Source organism: Meles meles, chromosome 18 (genome assembly GCF_922984935.1).
Source record: "Meles meles chromosome 18, mMelMel3.1 paternal haplotype, whole genome shotgun sequence".
NCBI classification, from domain to species: domain Eukaryota; kingdom Metazoa; phylum Chordata; class Mammalia; order Carnivora; family Mustelidae; genus Meles; species Meles meles.
In genome coordinates, this window is record NC_060083.1 from 44,544,552 (window position 1) to 44,567,293 (window position 22,742).

Sequence of the window (22,742 nt, forward strand, 5' to 3'; positions counted from 1 at the left end):
TGTTATCTAAATAAATAAAAGCTTAAAAAAAATTTTTTTAAAGGGGTGCCTGGGTGGCTCAGTGGGCTGAAGGCCTCTGCCTTCCGCTCAGGTCATGATCCCAGGGTCCTGGGTTCTAGCCCCACATCCGGCTCTCTGCTCAGCAGGGGAGCCTGCTTCCTCCTCTCTCTGCCTGCCTCTCTGCCTACTTGTGATCTCTGTCAAATAAAATCTTTAAAAAAGATTTAAAAAATAATAAAACCTTAAGTTCCCTAAAGTCTCACTAGCCTTTGAAGCATCTGCTTGTCTTCACACGGCTAGGGGACAATACTAAGAATTAAAAATGGGGATGCCTGGGTGGCTCAGTTGGCTGGGTTTCTGCCTTTGGCTGAGGTCCTCAGGTCCGGCTCCTTGTTCAGCAGGGAGCCTGCTTCTCTCCCTCTTGTTTGCCACTCCCTGCTTGTACGCTCGCTCCCTCTCTGACAAATACATAAATATAGTCTTTGAAAAAACAAAAATGATGGGCGTGCAGGCTAGATGCTAGCGAGAGTGCCAGTTGTGCTGTCTGGGCTCTCCTGGGGAGGGCAAGTGTCCTCATATGTGGTGACTGTTCTGACCACCACAAAGGTCACAAATAGGGACAGGCAGGTGGGTCCCTCACACCCAGGCTTACTCTTCTGAGGCTGTCACCTCAGAGTAATCAGATCTCGGATTAACAAGCTGTCCTTACAAGGGCAGGACACCATTCAGCACCAGTCTCTTAAAGATTGTTCTCATACAAGATTTATTCCCCAGCACCGCTCCCCCCGCCCCCCCACCCCCGTCGCCCATCCCCACCCCAGTTCACAGTGGTGGACTAAGGAGATTCAGAGCCGGATCCCCGGGTAGAAGAAACACCTTCTGAAGATTTTGCTCTCCTTCCTCCCTCCCTCTTGCCAACTTCCAAGGCCTGAAGCTACCCACACTCCTGCAAACACCCAAACCCACTCCTCTTCCACACCTCCCGTTTTTTCCCCACATCAGAGCTCACCTGTGAGACATCTGGGCTCTGTCCAAAGTCATTTGTCCATTTATCCCCAACTTCACACACACAAGTGACTATGAAACAGGCACCTAGCTCTTCTTTAATTTCCACTCCTGGCCTCTACCTTTTCCATCAACCAAGAGCAAACATGTTAGCACACTCCCACCTGCAGCACACGGAAATGGGCTCTGTCCAACATCCCTTGCCCAGGTATGGGGGTGTTGGGGGAGTGGTCCCTGAGGATCAGCAAAGGGTTAATGCAGAGGGCAAGAGGACAGGACAGTTTGGCCTGAGCTCTGACTGGGGAGCCAAAGAGAGGCTGTAGGCTGGCATAGGTTTAGAATGACCATTTTTAGTTTTTGTCTCACATGATTTTTCTAGGGGCAGTAGAACAGATACCCCTTAGAGAAGTCTCTACTGACTACAGACACATTCTTGCTAACTGGGTTCTCCTTAAAGGAGGCCCTGCCAAGTTGGGAAGCAGTTAAAAATGAATGCATTAAAGGAACTGAACAGGGAGCAGGAAGAGCCGGGCCCCGCGCGAATGCCAGCGGGCCACTCATTAAGTGCTCCCTGACACGCCGCGCAACCACTGCCGCTCCAGCGGAGGGGCCGCAGAGGCGACAGGAACACGGACACGGATATGGTGTGGTATTGCTTTGCTCGTTGCTCAGGCTGATGGTCAAATGGAGCCAGGGGTAGCAGCACCAGAAGTAACCAGGCAGCTTCAGAAGATTCCATGAGACCAGGAGATGCAGAGGCACTCGCCCTCTCAGCCAGCTGACCCCACAGCCCAAGGTAATGTCAAAGAAGCCCGCCCCCACAACATGTTCACAGTTCTTAAGTTTCACAAGCACTACTCTGGAGCACTGGAGGTCAGGCCTCAAGAAATGAGGATGGGCTGGGGCAGAAGGAGCAGGCCTGCTCTGCCCCACCAAAAAACTTGCTTAGAAAAAGACAAATCAAATCATGGCTTCGCAAAAGAGGAGGATGGCAGCTGCTGCCTGACTTGGAGCTCCAAGGAGGTGATGGAGGGAGGTTAAGAAGGGAAGGGTGCTTCTGTCACGGAGGGCCCCCGAGCACCCATACCTAGAAGCAAACAGCAGCACCCCCTCAAAGGGGAACCAATACCCCTGATTACTTTGTTCCCCAAAAGTACCATTCTGATGGAGAGAAGCCTCCCTCAGGGGAGCACTCTCACTGCAGCGACTGAGCTCGGAACTGGGCGTCCAGCTGGTAGCAGGGTGTGAGTATCCATCCTCTCAGCAGGCCTGAGCTTCAGCCAGGCCAGCAAGCACACATACATAATTCAGCGGATGGGACCCGGGTTCTTCCCTTGCCCCTTCACCTTAAGTGGGATAGGGAGGAAAAAAAACCTAAACCACAGTGACCCCTAAAAGAAGTCTCTGCTTCAGTGGCTCCTGGAACTGGCAGGGTCCAGCTGATTCAGCTCCGACTGGTCCAGAAGTTCAAAGTCATCCCCCTCAGCATCAGTGTCCAGGTCTGAACTGGGGGCCCGGAGGAAGCCTCTTGTTGTTCTCCGGGGAGGCAGGCCAGAAGGGCCTGGCTGGGAGGCCCCTGACAGGGCCAGATGGATCATGCCCTGGGAGACCAGGCTGGCGAGGTTGCTGGTGAGGTTGGACCCTGCAGGCAGGGCACTGAGCAGGAGCTCCGGCAGCACAGCCTCGTCCTGGCTGGCAGGGGGGTTCTGGAGCTCCTCAGCCCCTGGTGGGGAACGGTACATCAAGCTAGGCATCCCAATGCTGGTATCGTCCTCATCATCCAGGCCAGCGGGATCCACATTAATGGAAGGGAAGTCGGGAAGGTCTCTGGCAAAGGATTCTTCTGGATCACTGTGACCATCTAGGTCTGGGAGAACAGAGAGTTGTCTGAGACATGGCAACAGCCTGGCACTCCTGTGCCCGAGCCCCACAAAGTCAGCACCATGCAGCCAGGTTTTTTTACCGGGAATTGCTCAGGGTAAAGCAAAACCTGGAGCACTGGCGGGCGTCTCCCCTCCACTTATATCCTGCTGTGATCTCAACGGGTCAAAGAATTCCCTCCCCTTCCTCTTATGCTCCACAGGAACCCAGAACTGAGACTACTGAGGATTTTAAGGAAAGCAGCAGTGCAATCCCGACTCCGGCATTGCCCCCAACCCCCACCAAAGCTGCTCTGCCACCTGCTCCACACCTCTGAAAACGGGAGGAGGGGGCAGTATCCTCTCTGCCCAGGGAAGCTGAGCAGCGACAGTCAGAGCCCTTATGAATTCATGTCCATGGTCCCCCTCACCTTCAGAGCCTTCTGTTAGAGGTGTCTGGCCCCGTGAAAGATTGAACGTGCCATTGTCTGTACAAGAGACCTCAGCATCTGAGTGCTCAGAGTCTGTGATGGCCAATTCCCTGGCAACAGTAGAATCATCCAGCTTAGGAGAGAAAAGATCAACAAGCCTGAAGAGCGGATGCCATTAGGAACAGGTGCAGTTCCCCAGTTATAGCTCTACTAATTAGCTGGCCCCAAAGGCTAGCCTACGGCCAGCACTGCAATCAGACACGACTGGGGACTTTAGTCAGTACTGTGATCCTTCTAGGCTGTTCCCCCAAGGAAAATACCCTTATCGATCTCGAGCAGGAAGGAAAGCAGTCGGGGAAGCCAACCAGCCACTTACTCTGAAGAGAGTAGCTGATGCACAGATAACCTTTCTCGGGGGCCGGGAAGATACAGTGCCCAACAAAAGGTGAGCTGGACTGTTTAAAGTCGATCACACTAATCCCAGAAGTCCTGCCATGATGGCAGGGGTTAAAAGGAGACATGGAAGAGGGTGTGCTGGTCACCAGGCTCAAACTGAGATCTATGCACACAGTCCCAGTACAACACCAGCTGCTTTCCTCACTGTTCTTGGGGCAAGGGGAGGGCGGGGCCACGGAGCACCCGTAAGTTTGAAAGCCTAGTTACGGCCTAAATGTGAGGCCCATATGGTTAAAGGGAGCTAAAAGAAAACTAGCCAGTGGTGTACTTCCCACATCCAAGATACCTGAGGACAGAAGGCCGCGAGCTCCTCTTCACTGTCGCTGTGGCTGTCCAAGGCACGCTCTGGGTGCAAAGCTCTGCGGCGTACTGGGTGCAAAGAGCAGAAGGCCTTGGCACCTTCCCTTGAAGGAAAAACCCACCCACTGGACTTCAAAGGCATAAGATCAGAACACAAGAGAATGAACCCTCTAAATGCGTCCCAAACCAAAATTACAATGCCTGAAAAAAAACAACCAAAACAACAATGCCTAGTGGTGTGTGTGTGGGGGGGGTGCTGCTGACCCTCAGCGGCAAGATAAGCTGATAATAAGCACAGAAAGGCTCTCTCCCAGCGCCTCTCCTCCACCAGCCCCTCTCCATTTTTGTTCTGGCCAGAGGATCAGCAACTTGCAGGATAGGCTGGGGGCAGACAGGATGTCAAGCAGAAAGTAGATGCCACTGCAGAGAAGGCAAGGGAGATGCCCCACTCCAGTTCAATCAGGCTTCTGAGGACTGATACTATTCGGCTGGCCATGCTGGGGAGCTGGGCCCACATGACCACAGGCAGAGTGCTGGGCCTTCGTGCAACAGCCCATCTGACCAGCCCGCAGAAGGGAGGGGAATGTTCACACGATTGTCATTCCTGTGTAGGAGGGACTGGGGCTAGTACCCTTCTGGATTCTCAGGCAGTATCAAAGTATCACCTTTGGAAAGCGGCTTTCAGTAGTGAAAAGAGGCATGGCTTAGTTAGGAGGTACTATTTACTGACTATAAAGTTCCATTTCTTTTTTCAAGGTTGTCAGGGTTAAATAAGATACACATGAATAAAATAAAAATATACAATACAATAAAATAAATAGAAATACGCAGAGCCGCCACCACAGTGCTTGGGCATATGGAAAGTGCTTCATAAAAAGCAGCAAACTCTAAGGACAGAGATCTTCACTATCTGACTTTTATTCAACTTGGGAGTGTCCAGAATTGCAAATGCAAAAACCCGTAAGCCTGCACAGATTTCCCTCAAATAAGATACCACTTTTACCTACCACCCTCATACACACCACATCCCACCACGCCCACTTTTGAGGATCTACCCATTATGTCAGGCCTATGGGCCTTTTCTTCTCTTCCCCAAACTGCCCAAGTGGAAGGAAGCCTCCCCTTGACACTTACACTGTCTCTCTCTCTGCCTGGACATCATGTAGCCGCGGACACTGAAGTCCAGCCGCTGCAGAGCCGGCTTCAGCCGTACGTAGGCTCGATCCCACAGTCGGTGGTACACGGCTAGGGGCCACATCAGGACAGTGACAACTGAAAGGAGGAGTAGGAAATAGTCACAAGGTGGAGAAGAAGGTGGACTGTCCCTCTTCTACTGTGTCCTCTGACCAGAGAGTCGGTGGGGCATAGTTCCGCTTCATACTCCTGGTGACCTTTACTCGTCTCCCATGCCACATGAGGGGGTTCTGGAGGGCAGAGACTTCTGTGGCCACCGACGTGGCGCGCACAGCAGAGTGTGCTGCTGATATACTGAGGACAGAACCAGGTGTGGTCATTTGCATCTGGGTGTCACTGAGCCGTAAATAAGGCCAGACCAGCAACAATGCCTCAGGAACGACTCAACGAATCACAGGAGCTGTTGGCTGCAGCCATAACTGCTCAGTTTCCCAGCCCCACGCAAAGTTCATGCCAAGAGGAAGTAATGGAACTTAAAACCTTGCACTCCGGGAGAAAAAGAAGTGCCCTAGGATAAGCAGAATCTAGGAGAGTAACCCCTAAACCTTGTGTTCTGCTGTTACACAATATACTGACTCTAAAACTTTCCTCCTAAATAGGGATAGACAGTCCTTTATGAATGGTAATACAATATATGTTAACAGACCGTCATCAATTTCTAAAGCTCACTTGGTAAGAAAAGGACTTGATGTTGGGGAGCCTGTTATAGGCAAGAAGAAAGACATTTTCATGACACCAAACAGGTTATAGAAATATAAAAAGGTTATTTCCTGGTGAACCAAAATATAAAAGTCCTCTTCCTAGACCCAGAGTTAGCTCTGGCTAGAAAAGCTAGGAGAAGGGGAAGCTTGGGGGAGGTACATGCCATACTTACGTATCAAGTAGGACAGCAGGAGCCCAGGGATGTAGCGGCCCAAGACAGCCAAAAATGTCAGTATCCCACAGCTCAGCAAGCAGAACTAGAGGAGTCAGAAAACAGTATTAAGTTTCTGTTACATGGCAGGAGACTGGGGTGCAGACAAGGGATAAGGTGGAGACGTGGCTGAAATGATTCTCTATGACCTATGAGTGGGCAGGTCAGAATGAGAGCTATGTCTAGCCACTGGTGCACCCCGTGGTGATTCTGTTTGAGGTGAAAAGGAGCATGTCCATTCTATTCACATTCCTTCTCCCTTGCTAACCCAACAGGGCTGCACCCTTTCCACTGGAAAATTGGTTTGCACAGGCTTAGCCAAAAATTCTCTCTGAAACCAAGTGTTGGTGGTGGGTTTTTTAAGTCACACACACACACACACAAAAAAAACGTAAAAAAAAATTTAAAAACCCAACAACCTACCATATGTTTAATATGACACAGAATGCACGTAAGCAAGCTCTCTTTCCCATCTTAGGGCAGGAAGATGGCTCAATCTAACAGGCAAGGACCCAAAGGAGTCATCAATCAAGCTCTTCCCTTAGTTCTAGTGGCTGGTCAGAAGCCCCTTCCCATAACTTCCCTTTGTCTCCACAATCATCACTGTCTTTCCTTTCTTGAATGAGGCTATGTAGTCAAAGGACTGTTTCAGTTTAGCATGAACTGAACTAAGAAGCCAGAAATGAAAATGAAAAGGGAAGAGTCTTACCTTGCCTGGGTTTTGCTTTTTGAAAAGCACAAGATTCCTTATGAAAATGGTCCCACTAACCCAGACTTCAGCTACGTGGTGGCAGAGCTCGGGCACGCTGAGCAACCGAGGGTGCACAAAGCCCCAGCTATAGAAGAGAGAAGGGGGAGCTGTGAAAGGAGGGTGTTGAGGGATTCCCCCCATCTCGCTGTGTAGGCAGCCAATGCTTCTAGGTTTCAATTGGAGCTGGGGAGTGGCTGGTTGTAGGTGCTTTGGAGGTGAAGCTCGACTTTTTTCTTGTCTCACCAGGTTGAAACTTGAATTTAGGGACTAGGAGGGCACACTGGTTCTGACAACTCCACCCTATGAGCAAGCGGCCCAATCCACGTGTATAAACCTGCCACCAGCTCCAAGGCACTCTGTGCTGAGAAACATCTTCCCTGCCCTCGGACCATTGCAATTCACTGTGATTGCAATTCAGGCATCAAAGTAGAGCACAGTCTGACGCTGCTGCTGCTGAAGGGGAGGCAATGGTAGGTGTGTCCCTCAGAGAGAAAATAAATTCAGCAAAAGCAAAATAAACCATAGCAGAGGAAATTCCTTGGATCAAACATATGGGATGAATGAACTGAGAAATAAAGCAGGAGCTGTAAGACACAAGAGGAATCTTTGGCTTGTTGATGCCAGGAACCAATGTGTTTTCTGACCGGGGACCTTTTAAAAAGCCAGAGGTCACAGAAAACACTAAATGACCTGGTATAAAAGCCAGGAGACAAATGAAGTAAGCTTCTTCTAGGTTTTTACAGTAGGGCTAAAAAATGCAACTCACTCCCTGGCATCCCAGGTCATGGCACTATAATGTTTCTTTTTCAGAAACTTTTCTCGTTAATAGCAGAGGACAGTAGCCATCTCAACACACCGCTGCCTAAACTTTAGGACTCGTTAAGACGATTACTTGGAACAGACTAGGTTCTCAGTCATACTCTGTATCCATAACATGGGGTTAACAACATGTACCCAGAATATTACAACAAGAGAATCAATCAGAGCAACAAAAAGGGATTTAATTAGTGTTCCATACCTCTCATTGTCTAATGCGTCGGGTCTTGGCACTACAATATTAAAACAAACACCAGCATTAGTTGGTAGGGAAAACTAAACATAAAAATGTTAGGCTGTTGGTCTGACAGCTCGAGTTTTAATAGGTTTGGGGAAAAGAAAATAGTAATAGCCAATAAAAAGGAGACACAATGTTATACTGACAGAGTTAGGGAGGTGCAGACATGGGGAGGGTGGCTGATGCCTGCTCATTTCTCCAGGGGGGGCGGGACAGTGAGGGGATCCAAATGGAGCATCAGGGACCCTTCTACTTACTACAATCAAGAGCCAAGGTGCACATGAAAAAATGACCCATCCCGCCCCTCAAGTGTGTCTTGGTTGCTCATACACATCAATGCGCACCAGGTTACCGAGGCAAGTTATAACCACTCCAACCCTGGAAATCTGCCTTTTCTCTTTGAAAAAGTTCCATTAACTACAATGAATGATGTCACGTCTTTTGACATTCACCAGCCATAAGACCTGTGAATGAACTACGCGATTGCCTAAAGTCTCTGCAAAATAGGATGGGAATGTATTTAAAAACTGTATACTCTGGTGTAAATATCCTGCCAACACTTCAAAATTAATGTCAAAAACATACATCAATTTTCCTTGCTCTCAACCCCCACCTCCCCTGCCTGACACTACTGATCTGGTACCTGAACGCCATTGCCCCACCCCCCTAGCGCTGAACTCCCACAGCTGGCTTCTATTCCTCACCCTCCTAACCCCCTATTTATCAGTCTTCACGTGTCTTCCTTCTTCCCAGCTAAGTCACGCATGGTTTATTTCCAGGAACACCTCTCTGACTGCTTCTCACATAGATATAGCCATAGTTTCTTACCAGGTCTCCCTCCTTCCCCTTTTTATCCTTCCCTGGGATCCTATAAAATGCTATTGAGTTAATCTGTAATATATAGCTCTAATAAAAAAATGTTGGGACGCCTGGGTGGCTCAGTTGGTTAAGCGGCTGCCTTCGGCTCAGGTCATGATCCCAGCGTCCTAGGATCAAGTCCCACATCGGGCTCCTTGCTCAGCGGGGAGCCTGCTTCTCCCTCTGCCTCTGCCTGTGCTCACTCTCTCTGACAAATAAATAAATAAAATCTCTAAAAAAAAAAAAAAAAAAAAGTTCAATGACCACACACTACATATGGGATCAAGTCTAAACTTCTAGACCTAACTTGAAAGGCTTGTAAAATCTAATCCCAAAACATTTTCAGTTTTATCTCTTCTAGCACTCCTTTTATAATGACTTCGTCCTGGTAAAAGTGACTAATTCCCTGCTCTCAGGAGATGCTTTGCAGCTTCTGGTTTCTCAGATTAATCAAAACTACTAGCCCCTCTAGAAACGCACTTTTCACTTCACCTGTTCAAAACTCTTGCTTCATCAAGGCCTGAGCCAGGGCCAAAATACATGACATACACATCGATCACACGCTGCACAGTGACATCTCCGGTGCATTCTGTTGTTTGTGTGTGTATCATCTTTGAGAAAAGGAACCGTATCTTAGAAAATACTTTATATAAGTCAAAATGCTTAGCTTAGTGCTTTGCAAATAAACAATTCATAAGACATCCCTGGGAGGCAAACTGACACTACCTCAGTAAAGATGCAGTATCCAGGGGCGCCTGGGGTGGCTCAGTGGGTTAAAGCCTCTGCCTTCCGCTTGGGTCATGATCCCAGCGTCCTGGGATCAAGCCCCGCATCGGGCTCTGCTCAGCAGGGAGCCTGCTTCCTCCAATCTCTCTGCCTGCCTCTCTGCCTACTTGTGATCTCTGTCTGTCCAAAAAAAAAACAAAACAAAACAAAAAAAAGATGCAGTATCCAAAGATAATTTTTTGTTTTTAAACTTGAGGACTATGCATTCCTCAGGCCAGTTATGAGGTGGAGGATATCTCAGGTGGTGGATACAGATTTCCTGAGCTTGGTAACAACGGGAATGGTGGGACAAAGCTCTGAGGAACTACAGATGGGGCCCCAGCCCTTCAAGTGTCTCCTAATGCAACAATTCAGACCTGAAAGGATATCCCAGTTCTAGATACAGCCTCATAAACCCCCAAAACTAAAGGTAAAAATTAAAGGAAAGACCATTTTCAGTTCAGATTCTTCTAAATGCTACCAACTCACCTTTTATTTCAGGCCAGATTTTGTTCTTCCACTGATCTATACATACGATGATCATGGAGCTGAATGCAAGCAGAAACACAAGACGAAGGGATGTCAGCGCAAAGAACCTACAGAGAGGGAAAAACAGATTATCATCCAATTAAGCTAATTTCAGAAAGGACCATCTGTGTAATTCAGGCTCCAGTAAACAGACTTAAGTCCTAGTTATATACCTTAGGAAAATCAGTTAAACTTTCTGAATATCAGCTATTTCACCTATGGGACACAGATAACAATTTGCTTCTGTAAAGGCAGAGGGCTAAATCAAATGACCTCTTAAAGCCCCTTTCGACATTCAAGTCTGCAATTCTATTGATTTCAGGGAGAAATTCATTCCTGATAACAACTTATTATGATGGAAGCAAACACCTTTCTACCAAATGAGACCTTAGTGGAGGGCAACGAACTGACAGAGATATGTTAAAAAGCACAAAATTCAATCAGATATCCTTTTACAGATGAAGGAACTCAGGTCCAAAAAATACAATGATTTGGTCAAGGTCAACAGAAAGCACTGAAGCTACATCTTAAAATCTTAAAAGGCAGCTCTTCAGAATTAACACCAGCATTTCTTAATACACCATTTCCAAAAAATTTGTTAATACACCAACATTTCCAAAAAATTTAAGAGGGAATACTTTTTTTTAAGATTTTTTTTTTTTAAAGATTGTATTTATTTATTTGACAGAGAGAGAGATCACAAGTAGGCAGAGAGGCAGGCAGAGAGAGAGGAGGAAGCAGGCTCCCCGCGGAGCAGAGAGCCCGACGCTGGGCTCGATCCCAGGGCCCCGAGACCATGACCCGAGCCGAAGGCAGCGGCCTAATCCACTGAGCCACCCAGGCGCCCTTTTTTTTAAGATTTTATTCATTTATTTGACAGAAAGAGGTCCCAAGTAGGCAGAGAGGCAGGCAGAGAGGGAGAAGGGAAGCAGTCTCCCTGCCGAGCAGAGAGCCCAATGCGGGGCTCGATCCGAGGACCCTGGGATCATGACCTGAGCCGAAAGCAGAGGCTTTAACCCACTGAGCCACCCAGGCGCCCCAAGAGGGAAGACTTCTTGATTGATTTTTATGAGGCCAGCATTACTCTGATACCAAAGCCAGACAAAGACACTACAAGAAAACTACAGCCCTACATTCCTTATGAACATAGAGGCAAAAATCCTCAATAAAACACTACCAAACTCGGGGTGCCTGGGTGGCTCAGTGGGTTAAAGCCTCTGCCTTCGGCTCAGGTCATGATCCCAGGGTCCTGGGATTGAGCCCCACATCAGGCTCTCTGCTCCGCAGGGAGCCTGCTTCCACACCTCTCTCTCTGCCTGCCTCTCTGCCTACTTGTGATCTCTCTGTCAAATAAATAAATAAAATCTTAAAAAAAAAAACAAAAACACCACCAAACTGAATTTAGCAGCATAGTCAAAGGATTAATTTCAGGAATACAAGGGTAGTTTAATATATAAAAACCAGTAAATGTAATACATCACAATAACAGAATGAAGGAAAAGTTTGTGGTTTTTTTTTTAAGATTTTATTTACTTATTTGAGAGAGAGAGAGAGAGAGAATAAGAGAAAGCATGAGAGAGGAGGTCAGAGAAAGAAGCAGACTCCCCGTGGATCTCGGAGCCTGACGAGGAACTCGATCCCAGGACTCCCAGATCATGACTGGAGCCGAAGGCAGTCACTCAGGTGGCTCAGTGCCCAAAAAGTTACTTCTTATTTGAATGAATCAAGCACAAATAGATATTTACAAAAAAATCTGGGAAATCTGAATACAGACCGAAGATATTTGGGAGCCACTGCTTATTTTTTAGGTGTGATAATGTTATGGAAAATATGATGGTAGAGTCCCTATTTTTAAAAGATACATACTATAACATTCATGAACAAAATGATGAGATATCTGGGATTTATGTCAAAATAATATAGTCTGGCAAGGGAAAGAATATGAAATAAGATGAAACAAGGGGTACCTGAGTGGCTCAGTCGGTTTAGCATCTGACTCAGGTCATGATTTCAGGGTTCTGGGATCAAGCCCACATCAGGCTCCCTGCTCAGCAGGAGCCTGCCAGCCTGCTTCTCCCTCTGCCTCTGCCTCTCCCCCTGCTCCTGCTCTCTCTCACTGTCAAATAAATCAACAGAATCTTTAAAAGAAAAAAGTAAAACCAGATTGATAAATTCTAATATTTAAAATCTTCCACAAAAAATGAAAAAAAATTTTTTTTAAAAAGTAGGTTTTTTTTTTCTTCCCTTAAAGATCTGATTTATTTGTCAGAGAGAAAACTCTCAAGCAAGGGGAGCAGCAGCCAGAGGGAGAAGCGGGCTCCCTGCGAGCAAGGACTACCCACCCCCCAAAATGGGACTGGACCCCAGGACCCTGGGATCTGATCTGAGCCAAAGGCAGAAGTTTACACAACAGAGCCACCGAGGCATCCCTAAAAAACTAGTTCTACGAGTCCTTCTACTACAGCAGCCTACGGCTCTAAAGCAGCGCCTCTCAGTATCTGTAGGCCAGTGCAGGGCCACAAGCTGACTCTGCCTGTCTGTGAGCAAGTCAGTATTCAATTTAGAGTAAACACTGAGAAATTTTTACAGCAATCTGACCAAGTAATTTTGAATCTAAGAACACATTTGGGTTTGTATATTCTGTCCCTTTTTAAACTTTATTTTTCTAGTTATTGTATTTTACAAAACTACTAATTTGCAACACATCAGGGAAAACACCACTACTAGCCTTCCCCACAGACGGTTAAGCAGGGCAGTAAGGATGGCTTTCAAAGTCAGATGTGCTCGAATCTGATTCTCTGAACACCCAGTCTTAGTTATGTGTCCTTGAATGAATTAGCTTAACCTCTTTAAAAACCTCAGTTTCTTCATCTATTTGTAGTGTTAACAATAACAAAACTTGCAGGACTGTTTGTAGTTTTAGATACATACTTAATTGCCTATAAAAATATCATACTTCATCTTGCTAGAAAGACAAGAAAATACAAGCCTAACACATAGTTCTATTCAACTTTACAACGTGGAAGTGTTATCAGCTATTATCGCAGGAACTGATCAAACAAGGGTAAAGATGACCAAGGTTTGGTTACAAATGACCTCGTCTCTTAACTCAACACATGCCCTAATGGCTTGGCATAACACAGAACAATACCAGAGTCTGATCCTGGTAAAGGGGGGAAAAAAAAGCTTTATCTGTGTGTATATATCAATACATCTACATATGCAGGGACTGGCAGAGGAACTTCAATTTTTGCTTCTAGATATTTTTGTACTTGTTTTCAATAAACATGAATCCATGTTACGTAATTTTTTAAGACTACGTGAAGAATGAAGGATGAAGGAAACAAGAATTTAAAAATCTAGTCACCAAGCGATAACCCTATTCCAATTTCTCCACCCCACCACTTAAAGGACACTGTAATTATACATGAGATTAAAGAATGAAAGCAGCTTAACAAAAATAAGCCTCTAGAGCTGCCTCAGGTCATTAATCTTTTCTCCAAGGCCAGTTCATCATCCCAACAAATAAGCAAATTTAACAAGGCCAAGGATAAGGGCCCTAGAGCTTCCTGCTCCCTAGCACTGCTGCTTCTCTGTCCCAGCCGCAGGAGGATAAGGCAGGACCACTGCTCCCTCCAGAGTTCTTGAAAGGGCTCCCCAGGGAGGCCATCCAGACTGTCTGCAATTTCCACTTCCCAGATCATGACTACTAACACCCATATAAACTGGGGTACGGAAAGGATATTAAGCTCTCCTAAGAAAGGCTAATTTTCCAAAAATGATGGCAGGAAAAATACTGCTTCTCCAAGACCTGAACGACTTCATATTTTGGTAGCCTGTTATAGTCCCCACCTCTGCTTCAATTCAATCCAGCAAACACTTACTGAGTGCCCATTTCATGTGGAGGCCGGAAGTACGCAGCCCAGTTACAAAAAACAGTGGGACATGGACCTCACTCTCAAGTGTATTTATGTGTCTATCTGTGTTTGCAATATAACATGTCAGGGTAAGGATAACAAAGAGAAGGATGTCAAGCTGGAATTTAAAAGATAAATGGTAAGAATGGGGTGCCTGGCTGGTTCAGTCAATGGAGCATGTGACTCTTGATCTCGGGTTCTGGGTCTGAGCCCCACGCTGGGTGTAGAGATAACTGGGGGAAAAAAAAAAGATAAATGGTAAGAAAACAAGACAAAAGGGTGTGGGGAAGGAGGTGAGGACACTCAGATAGGGAGAAGAGCCAGCTGGCATGACATATTTAAAGAACGACAAGCAGTTTTGATAGAACTGAAACAGAACACAAGGAGGAGATGAGTATGGGGAGAGAGGCAAGAGGCAGATTATGAAGGGCCTTTTATCACAAGCATATTAGATTTTACCCTGCAGATAAAGGGGACAAAGAGTTTTACAAAGGCTGTATTTTTTGGGTCATGAAGGCTAAAAGGGCAAACATCTTTTTTTTTAAGATTTCATTATTTATGTGACAGAGAGATCGAGAGCACAAGCAGGCAGAGCGGCAGGCAGAGGGAGAGGGAGAAGAAGCAGGCTCCTTGCTGAGCAGGGAGCCCGATATGGGACTCAATCCCAGGACCCTGGGATCATGACCTGAGCTGAAGGCAGCCGCTTAACCGACTGAGCCACCAAGGCACCCGGGTGAACATCTTCTTGACCAGATTAATCCTGGTCCATATATTAATTTTAGGAACAGATTTATCTTTTTTCTTGAATAAGCCAGTGTAGGAACCTCAGAAGAAGTTTTTCTGTGTGGTGTAAAATAACATTTCTTGGGAAATCAGTTTCTTCCACATAGGTAAAAATATCTTTTTTTTTTTTTAAGATTTTATTTATTTATTTATTTGGCAAACAGAGATCACAAGTAGGCAGAGGCAGGAAGAGAGAGACGGAGAGGCAGACTCCCTGCTGAGTAGAGCCCAATGCGGGACTTGATCCCAGGACCCTGGGATCATGACCTGAGCCGAAGGCAGAGGATTTAACCCACTGAGCCTCCCAGGCGCCCCCATATAGGTTAAAAAGACTTAATGTAAAGATCACCTCAATATATTGCAGTTGACCCCTCCAAGGTAACCAGACAATAGCATCAGTGTTCTCTTAGAGGCCTGACCATCAAACATAAAATATGGATAAGGGTATGCTTCTTTTCTTCCAGGCCTCAATGCTAAAACCCTAAACAAAAAGGAGTATCAATCTCAGATGAGTGTTGTTGTTTTTTTTTAAAAAAAGCTCAGAAAAGAGTAAGACATGGACCATATGAAAAGAAGTCACATCAATGCTTATCATTTTACAGACGTAACCTGGAAGCCTATCTGTAAGAAAACTCTGCAACTATGTGCAAAGATAAGACTAATTGGGGGCACCTGGGTGGCTCAGTCGGTTAAGCATCTGCCTTTGGCGCAGGTCATCATCCCAGAGTCCTGGGATGGTGTCCCACATTGGGCTCCCTGCTCAGTGGGGAGCCTGCTTCTCCCTCCCCCCCAACCCCCACGCTCATGCTCACTCTCGCGCGCACAATCTCTCTCTCTCTCACAAATAAATACATAAATAAATAAAATAAAATCTAAAAAAAAATACAAGTCATAACTGAAGATAAAGTATTTTTGAGACTGGTACAGGTAAAGGATGGATGAAAAATAAGGACTCTCCTGGACTTGTTCAAGTCCTGCAATGTCTATTCATCTGGCCAAAAATCCACAGGCAGATTTAATAGCATATGAGTTTGATAAGACAATATGCAACACATTTTTCAGCAACTAAAATCAGCATGAAAACTTCCCAACTTAACAAACACAAGTGCAAATGCAGTCAATTCTGAATCTTGCCCTGTGAGTGGTTCAATCTGGGGATTGCCCATAGCCCATTACTCATTTTACCCACTGTGGGCTCACACTCTATTCTTTCTTAATTATGTATTTTTTTCTTATTCGTATAGGCAACCCTGTTTATTGGAGAAAGTTTAGAAAATGTAAGTGATAATTACAGATGAAATTAAAAATTGAATTAGTACATCATCTATAAAACAGTCTTACCTGCCCCCCCCCAAATTCTTGAACCTGAATCTAATCAAGTCTCTCGATCCAGCTATCAATGTACAGGAAATACAGAGCGTAGGGGTATGTGCACACGGATGCAATAAGCGAAATCCAGTCTGTGGAATACTTTATAGAACAAACTGGTTTCTTCAACCAACAAATGGTAGAGGAAAAAAGATTGAAAAGGAACCAACAGAGTAAAAGAGATGTAAAAAACAGAATGATCAGTCACAATATATGGACTTCATTTGGATCCTACCCAAACAATTTTATTTTTTATTTTATTTATTTATTTGGAGGGTAGAGGGGCAGAGAGAGAGAGAGAGAGAGAGAGAGAGAGACTGACTGATTCCCAAGCAGGCTCCACACCCCCCAGCACAGAGCCCAATGCAGGGCTTGAACCCATGACCCTGAGATCATAATCTGAACCGAAATCAAGAGTTGGACACCTGACTGAGCCACCCAGGTGCCCCCCCAAACAAACTCTTTAAAAAAACAAATAATATTTAAATTTTTTTTAAAGTAAGCTCTACACCCAATGTGGGGCTTGAACTCACCAACCTGAGATCAAGAGTCATATGCTCTGTCGACTAAGCCAGCCAATGCCCCCAAACACAAATAATATTTATGAAAAAATTGGAAATTTGAACACTGACTAGAATCATTAATTTTTCACATGTGATAATGGCAGTGGTTTTTTTTTTTGAAGTCTTTATTTTTCAGAGATTCACATTCTAAAATACTTACAGATTACATTATAAGACACCTGGGATTTGCCTCAAAACAATAAAGGAAGAAGTAAAAAAAAACCCGAGGGACAGAAGACACAAAATTGGCCATGAACTGAAGAATTTTAAAGCTGGGTACATGGTGGTACATATTATTATTCTGTCTACTTACGTACTTACGTATATGTTTTAAACTTTCCATAAGAAAATGTTTTTTTAAAATGGCCTTCTGAGGGTGCCTGGGTGGCCCAGTCGTTAAGCATCTGCCTTCAGTTCAGGTCATGATCCCAGGGTCCTGGGATGGAGCCCCAAGTCTGGCTCCCTGCTCGACAAGAAGTCTGCTTCTCCCTGTCCCACGCCCCCGGCCTGTGTTCCCTCTCTTGCTGTCTCTAATAAATAAATAATCATTTTTTAAAAAATGGCCTTTTGAGGTGCCGGGGTGGCTCAGTTGGTTGAGTGTCCAACTCTTGGTTTCGGCTCAGATCATGACCTCAGGATGGTGAGATCAAGCCCCATGTCCAGCTCCACACTCATCATGGAATCTGCTTGAGATTCTCTCTCTTCCTCTCCCCTCTGTTCTCTCTCAAAGACCCTGAGATCATGACCTGAGCCGAAGGCAGAGGCTTAACCCACCAAGCCGCCAAAGCGCCCCTCAAATAAGTAATCTTAAAAAAATAATTTTTCTAGGGGTGCCTGGGTGGCTCAGTGGTTTAGGCCACTGCCTTCGGCTCAGGTCATGATCTCAGGGTCCTGGGATCGAGTCCTGCATCGGGCTCTCTGCTCGGCAGGGAGCCTGCTTCCCTCTCACTCTCTCTGCTTGCCTCTCTGCCTACTTGTGATCTCTGTCAAATAAATAAATAAAATCTTTAAAAAAAAATAAAAAAAATAATTTTTCTAAAGATTTTTATTTATTTGACAGAGAAATGACACAGTAAGAGAGGGAACACAAACAGGGGGAGTAGGAGAGGGAGAAGCAGGTTTCCTACCAAGCAGGGAGCCTGATGTGGGGCTCAACCCCAGGACCCTGGGATCACGACCCAAGCCGAAGGCAAAGGCTTTAACTCACTGAGCCACCCAGGCACCCCTCAAAACGTTTTTAAATAAATAAATAAATAAACGAATAAGCAGAAATTAGTAACTCATTGCCATTTACATTAAAATCTTTTGCTACTACTGAGAGTGAAATATTATATATCCATCAATTCATTATTTTCTGCCTTTTCTCCCGTCTTTTTGTAAACCTTCCATCCCCTTTATTAGGGGTTAAAATCCAATTATCAGTCTAAATAAAATATTCCTTGAAAAAACTGGTTTCCTGAAAAGTCACAAGAAAGTCCAAAACTAAACAATTTTTTTGAGGTTAACTATACCATGGATCCTCATTTTTAGTACAGGTAAATCAGAGTTTGCTATAATCATAAAGTTTATGCTACAATCATAAAAAAAAAAGAGCATATGTCTATCTTCAATCAAAGAAGATACTATTTCTGGGTTCCTTTGTTATTACAGAGTAAGCTTGTCTCACTGGCACTTCAGAACAAAGCCTCCCATCCTACAGGGACAAAAAGCCCATTATTGTACAGCACTTGTGGCCGTCTGGTTAATGAGCCAGTCACTGGTAAATGAGAATGAAAAAAATTAACCCAACCCACATAATGTAGTGATCATTGTTGCTTACACAAAACCAGAAATGAAACCAGCTAGCTGCTAAACACCTACTTTATGTTAATGGTTGTCCATTAACATAAAGCACCCAACCTTACAATTAGGATAAATAAAAGCTAATGGCGAAAGGGAGGCCAAAAAAAATAAGCCAAGGCATTCTTGGGAGTCTCCCTGGCTACTAAAAGCCACAAGAACCTTCCAGAGACTAGCATTAGAAACATGTGCTCAAAAGACTGCACCTGCAATTTGATTGTAAATTTTTCTCATAGAACAAATGTCTTTACTTAAATGGACCCTGCCTTCCATTTCTTGTTCCTCACTATTGTTTTTCACTCATATTCTAACCGTTTAAATCAGAATTGCTGTACTCTTAATCACTTCTTGCTCATTTTTAAAAAAAAATTTCATTTATTTATTTGACAGACAGAGATCACAAGTAGGCAGAGAGGCGGGCAGAGGTGAGCGGGGGAAGTAGGCTCCCTCTGAGTAGTGAGTCCGACATGGGGCTTGATCCCAGGACCCGGAGATCACGACCCAAGCCAAAGACAGAGGCTTAACCCACTGAGGAACTCAGGCGCCCCCTCAGTCATTTTTTTATTTGGGGGGCTTTGTGGGGGAGGGAACACCTGTATTTTTTTAATCATGGAAACAACAGATTGCATAATATCCCCTAGGGTATAGGATGGTTAATTCAGACAAGTGACAGTTAAAGCAGATCTCAACAGGGTATCAGTCTGTGATTGCTCTAAAGCAGCATCCCTAATAGAGACTGTCTAGAATCCTAGAATGTTAAAAAGTGTAAAGGAGCTCCAGGGTCATCTAGCCCTCCTTGAATCATGCGCTACTCTTAAGAGAAGAGGGAGAGCTTAGAATGCATATACATCTCCAGGGCTCCTTGGTGCTCCCCTGATCTGCTAGGTCGCAGTGAAACCAGCAGGTTACTCCACCCTGTTCTTTTCTGACCCTGTGAGGATACACTCTTGCGGACTCAGATATTCTTCCCCCAAATCACTCATTTACAGGTGGCACTGAGGCTAATGAAAACACAAGCTACTGGAAAGGAAGGGCTAACATTTCTGTTAATATCCTAGAGATAATAACATATCGGTGACCAGAAGCAATATAGACTGGAAGATTTCTGACTTAATAGATATAATTGCTCTGGAACCTGAAGGGGAAAAAAACCCCCAAAAACCCCAGAACAAAACATGAATGAAAGCCCTGAAATACTGTATAGCAAAGCTATACATCTCTTTCTTTTGTGTTGTTGTTGTTTTTAATTAAGATGTAAGAGGGCACATTCACAGGCACAGAAAAACCCTGAGTGAGAATACATATCAATGAAAGTTAAGAGCTACCTACCCGAACTCCGATTTTTTGTACTCCTATTCAATCTTCCAATACCTCAAAACGTATAAAACATCTCAGTTAATGATGTATCATTATTCAGAACAAATAAGGAAAAACAACCAATGATCCTCTTACATTTTCTAAACATTTGTAAAGTCTGAGAACTAAAGTGACGAACTGAAATGTCAATACACATATAAAATATGTTACTAGAATGTTAAGTCTAGTCTTCAATTTGAACTTCAAACTGCCTCCCAGGGAGGCTCATTTACTAAAACAACAATCCTATGAACTGCCATACCAAACTACCTTAGCTGTCACTCTGTAACCTTCATGGGTATGAGTCCTCTCTCCATAAAGTGCCAGAGTCTGGAGTCACACCTTCCTTCTGCCTTAGCTCTTCACCTACATTGTGGAGAGGGATGGGAATGTAACAAGTAACCATGTTCTGGATACACAGTAGGCAAGCTACCAGAAAACAGCAGAGATAAAGACCAATCACAAGGCTTTAAGAGACCAAGATGTAAGAAAACAGGAGCTGAGTGAGATTCTAAACGTAGCCTATAAGTAAACTTGAGCATACTCTGCTGAGGGCCAAAATTAAAGCTAACTCCAACAGCAGGAGCAGCCATGTTCAGACTCCACAACCTACTTCTAAAGTTTCTCATGCAAGAGGCATATGGAAAGTCCCCTGAGAAGTAACGACATGCTACTGATTCATTTGTATTAACACACCCTTGGTTTCATTATTCATTTAAATCCTGATGGAGTTTTTATGTATCAGCCAATCACACTTGGATCCACACTGGTTTAATGAGGACCAATTTTTTCCCTAGGAGTACAATCTCTCTGTAGGTAAAAAACGAAGTTTTGACTGGATGGTTTGGGGTTAAGGGCTGTGATGGGGGAGGTAGGGAAAGGAAGAGAAGATCATTTTGGAAAATGCTCTTGACTGACGTGCTACAGTTAAAGGTTTCTGACAGAGTAGAACAGGAAAGGAAGTAAGTACCTGGGGATCAAAGAAGCACTACCAAAAATAAATGGAGAGTGCTGTAGGAAAACTTTATCACCCCGTTTGCTGAAGTCTCTGGAAGCAACTAATGTCAGAGACTGCTGCAACACCTTTAATCTGAGTCTCCTTCAAACTGTGAGGAGTAATAGCTGAACACTGTGTCTTTCTATCAGTGAATTTGAAATTGTTGTGCTCCAGTTCACTGAAAATCTTTCAGACAAAAAATAATAAATGTGCTGGTTTTAAAACCAAGAACTTTTGGAGAAAAAATATTTTTAGCAAAAACATTATCTGGGATGCCTGAGTGTCTCAGTCGTTAAGTGTCTGCGTTCCGCTCAGGTCTTAATCTCAGGGTCCGGAGATCAAGCCCCACATTGGGCTCCCTGCTCACTGGGAAGCCTGCTTTCCCTCTCCCACTCCCCCTGCTTGTGTTCCTGCTCTTGCTGTCTCTCTCTCTCTCTGTCAAATAAATAAATAAAATGTTAAAAACAAAACAAAACACATTTTCTTTGGAAATACATTTTGTTCCATTTCAGACTTATCCAGAATAGGTTTTTTGTTCAGCTGTAAACCCCCTCCCCAATACTGCAGTTCCCTTGGAATTTGGTGGATAATCCTTTCCTAGCTATGAATAATTCCGAAGTATGCTCAGCAGATCGTATGAAGACCTATGTCCACCTTAGGTCATGACAACTGAGAAGCAGCAGTTCCATTTCACAAAGCATGACACACAGACTCTTAGAGCATATATATAGTCTCACTTCTCCAGCTGAGGAAAACTCACACACGCTTTTAGGCATCCTCAATTTCCCTGCCTATAAACCATGCCTAAGGATGGATCTCTAATTCTTTGGGAGGAGTTGCAATCTTAAGTGGCTTTGAAACGGGCGAAACCTCACTATCACTATTTCATAACTGTTCTTCAGAGGCTTGTAATTTTCTTTCAACTTGCAGCTTTGGAGGCTCTCACTGACGCTCCGACTTCACAAACTTCCTTGAGCAGGAGAAAGAACACCTAACGTGCTAATTCTAATTCAGATCGCTCAAGCTTGTTCTCTTATCACACCTACGGATACCTTTGCAACATCTCAAGTCTCACGCATCTACCCCAGTAACCCAGTAACAGAGCTCGGTGGGGGGGGGGGGGGTCTTCAAACCACATTTGAGCAAACAAGAGACGGGAAGTGATAGCCTTAAGTGACACAGCTTTCCCTAGCCAAAATGAGGCGCCCTCGCTCACTGCTCACTGATGTTACCAGAAGCTCCTGCCATATATGTACGGGGTGAGGCTGCGGGACAAGTAAAGCAGGGACGGTAACTGGAAGGCCCTGGGGAGAACTGCGGTGCAAAGCCTGCAGGCGGGATGGAGTGGAAGGAAGTGAGGCAAAATTAGACAGTTACTGTAAGGAGCCAATGCAGCGAAGAAAACAGGGGAGGCGAGAGGTAGAGCCCTAGAAAAATCTGACGAATTCGCGCCTGGGAGGGTTTCCGAGGGCCCAGTTCTCTCACCAGAAAGCCGCGTTCAGCCCCAGGCACCACAGGGCGCTCCTGGCTGGCCGCTCCCACACCAGGGCTGCCTGCACCCGGCTCAGCAGAGGCTCGTAAGGCCCCAGCACCTCCACCAGGGCCCGTTGCGCCGCCTCAACCTGCTGGTCTCGCTCCCAGGAGCCTGACAGAGCGCGGCGGCCCCTGAAAGTCGGCCCGGAGGCTGGGCCTGGGGCCGCGGCCACCCCCTCGGCCTCCGCCATCTCCCCCCCCGGCGGCCACAACATCCGGGGCCGCGGCCCGACGGTCACAATAAACACCAACTGCGCAGATGCGCGATTCGG

At 45.4% G+C, this 22,742-nt stretch overlaps 1 protein-coding gene across 1 annotated transcript; it reads right to left on the reverse strand.

The window, feature by feature from the left end:
• Positions 1-802: 802 nt before the first annotated feature.
• On the reverse strand, positions 803-22,742 carry RETREG3 (reticulophagy regulator family member 3). Its single transcript, XM_045986047.1, has 9 exons — positions 22,423-22,742; positions 10,076-10,182; positions 7,928-7,958; positions 6,868-6,994; positions 6,120-6,204; positions 5,186-5,323; positions 4,038-4,120; positions 3,296-3,428; positions 803-2,872 (listed from the first exon to the last, which is right to left on the reverse strand). Exons 1-9 carry the CDS (start codon positions 22,683-22,685, stop codon positions 2,415-2,417), a joined length of 1,425 nt encoding a protein of 474 aa, XP_045842003.1. The 5' UTR covers positions 22,686-22,742; the 3' UTR covers positions 803-2,414.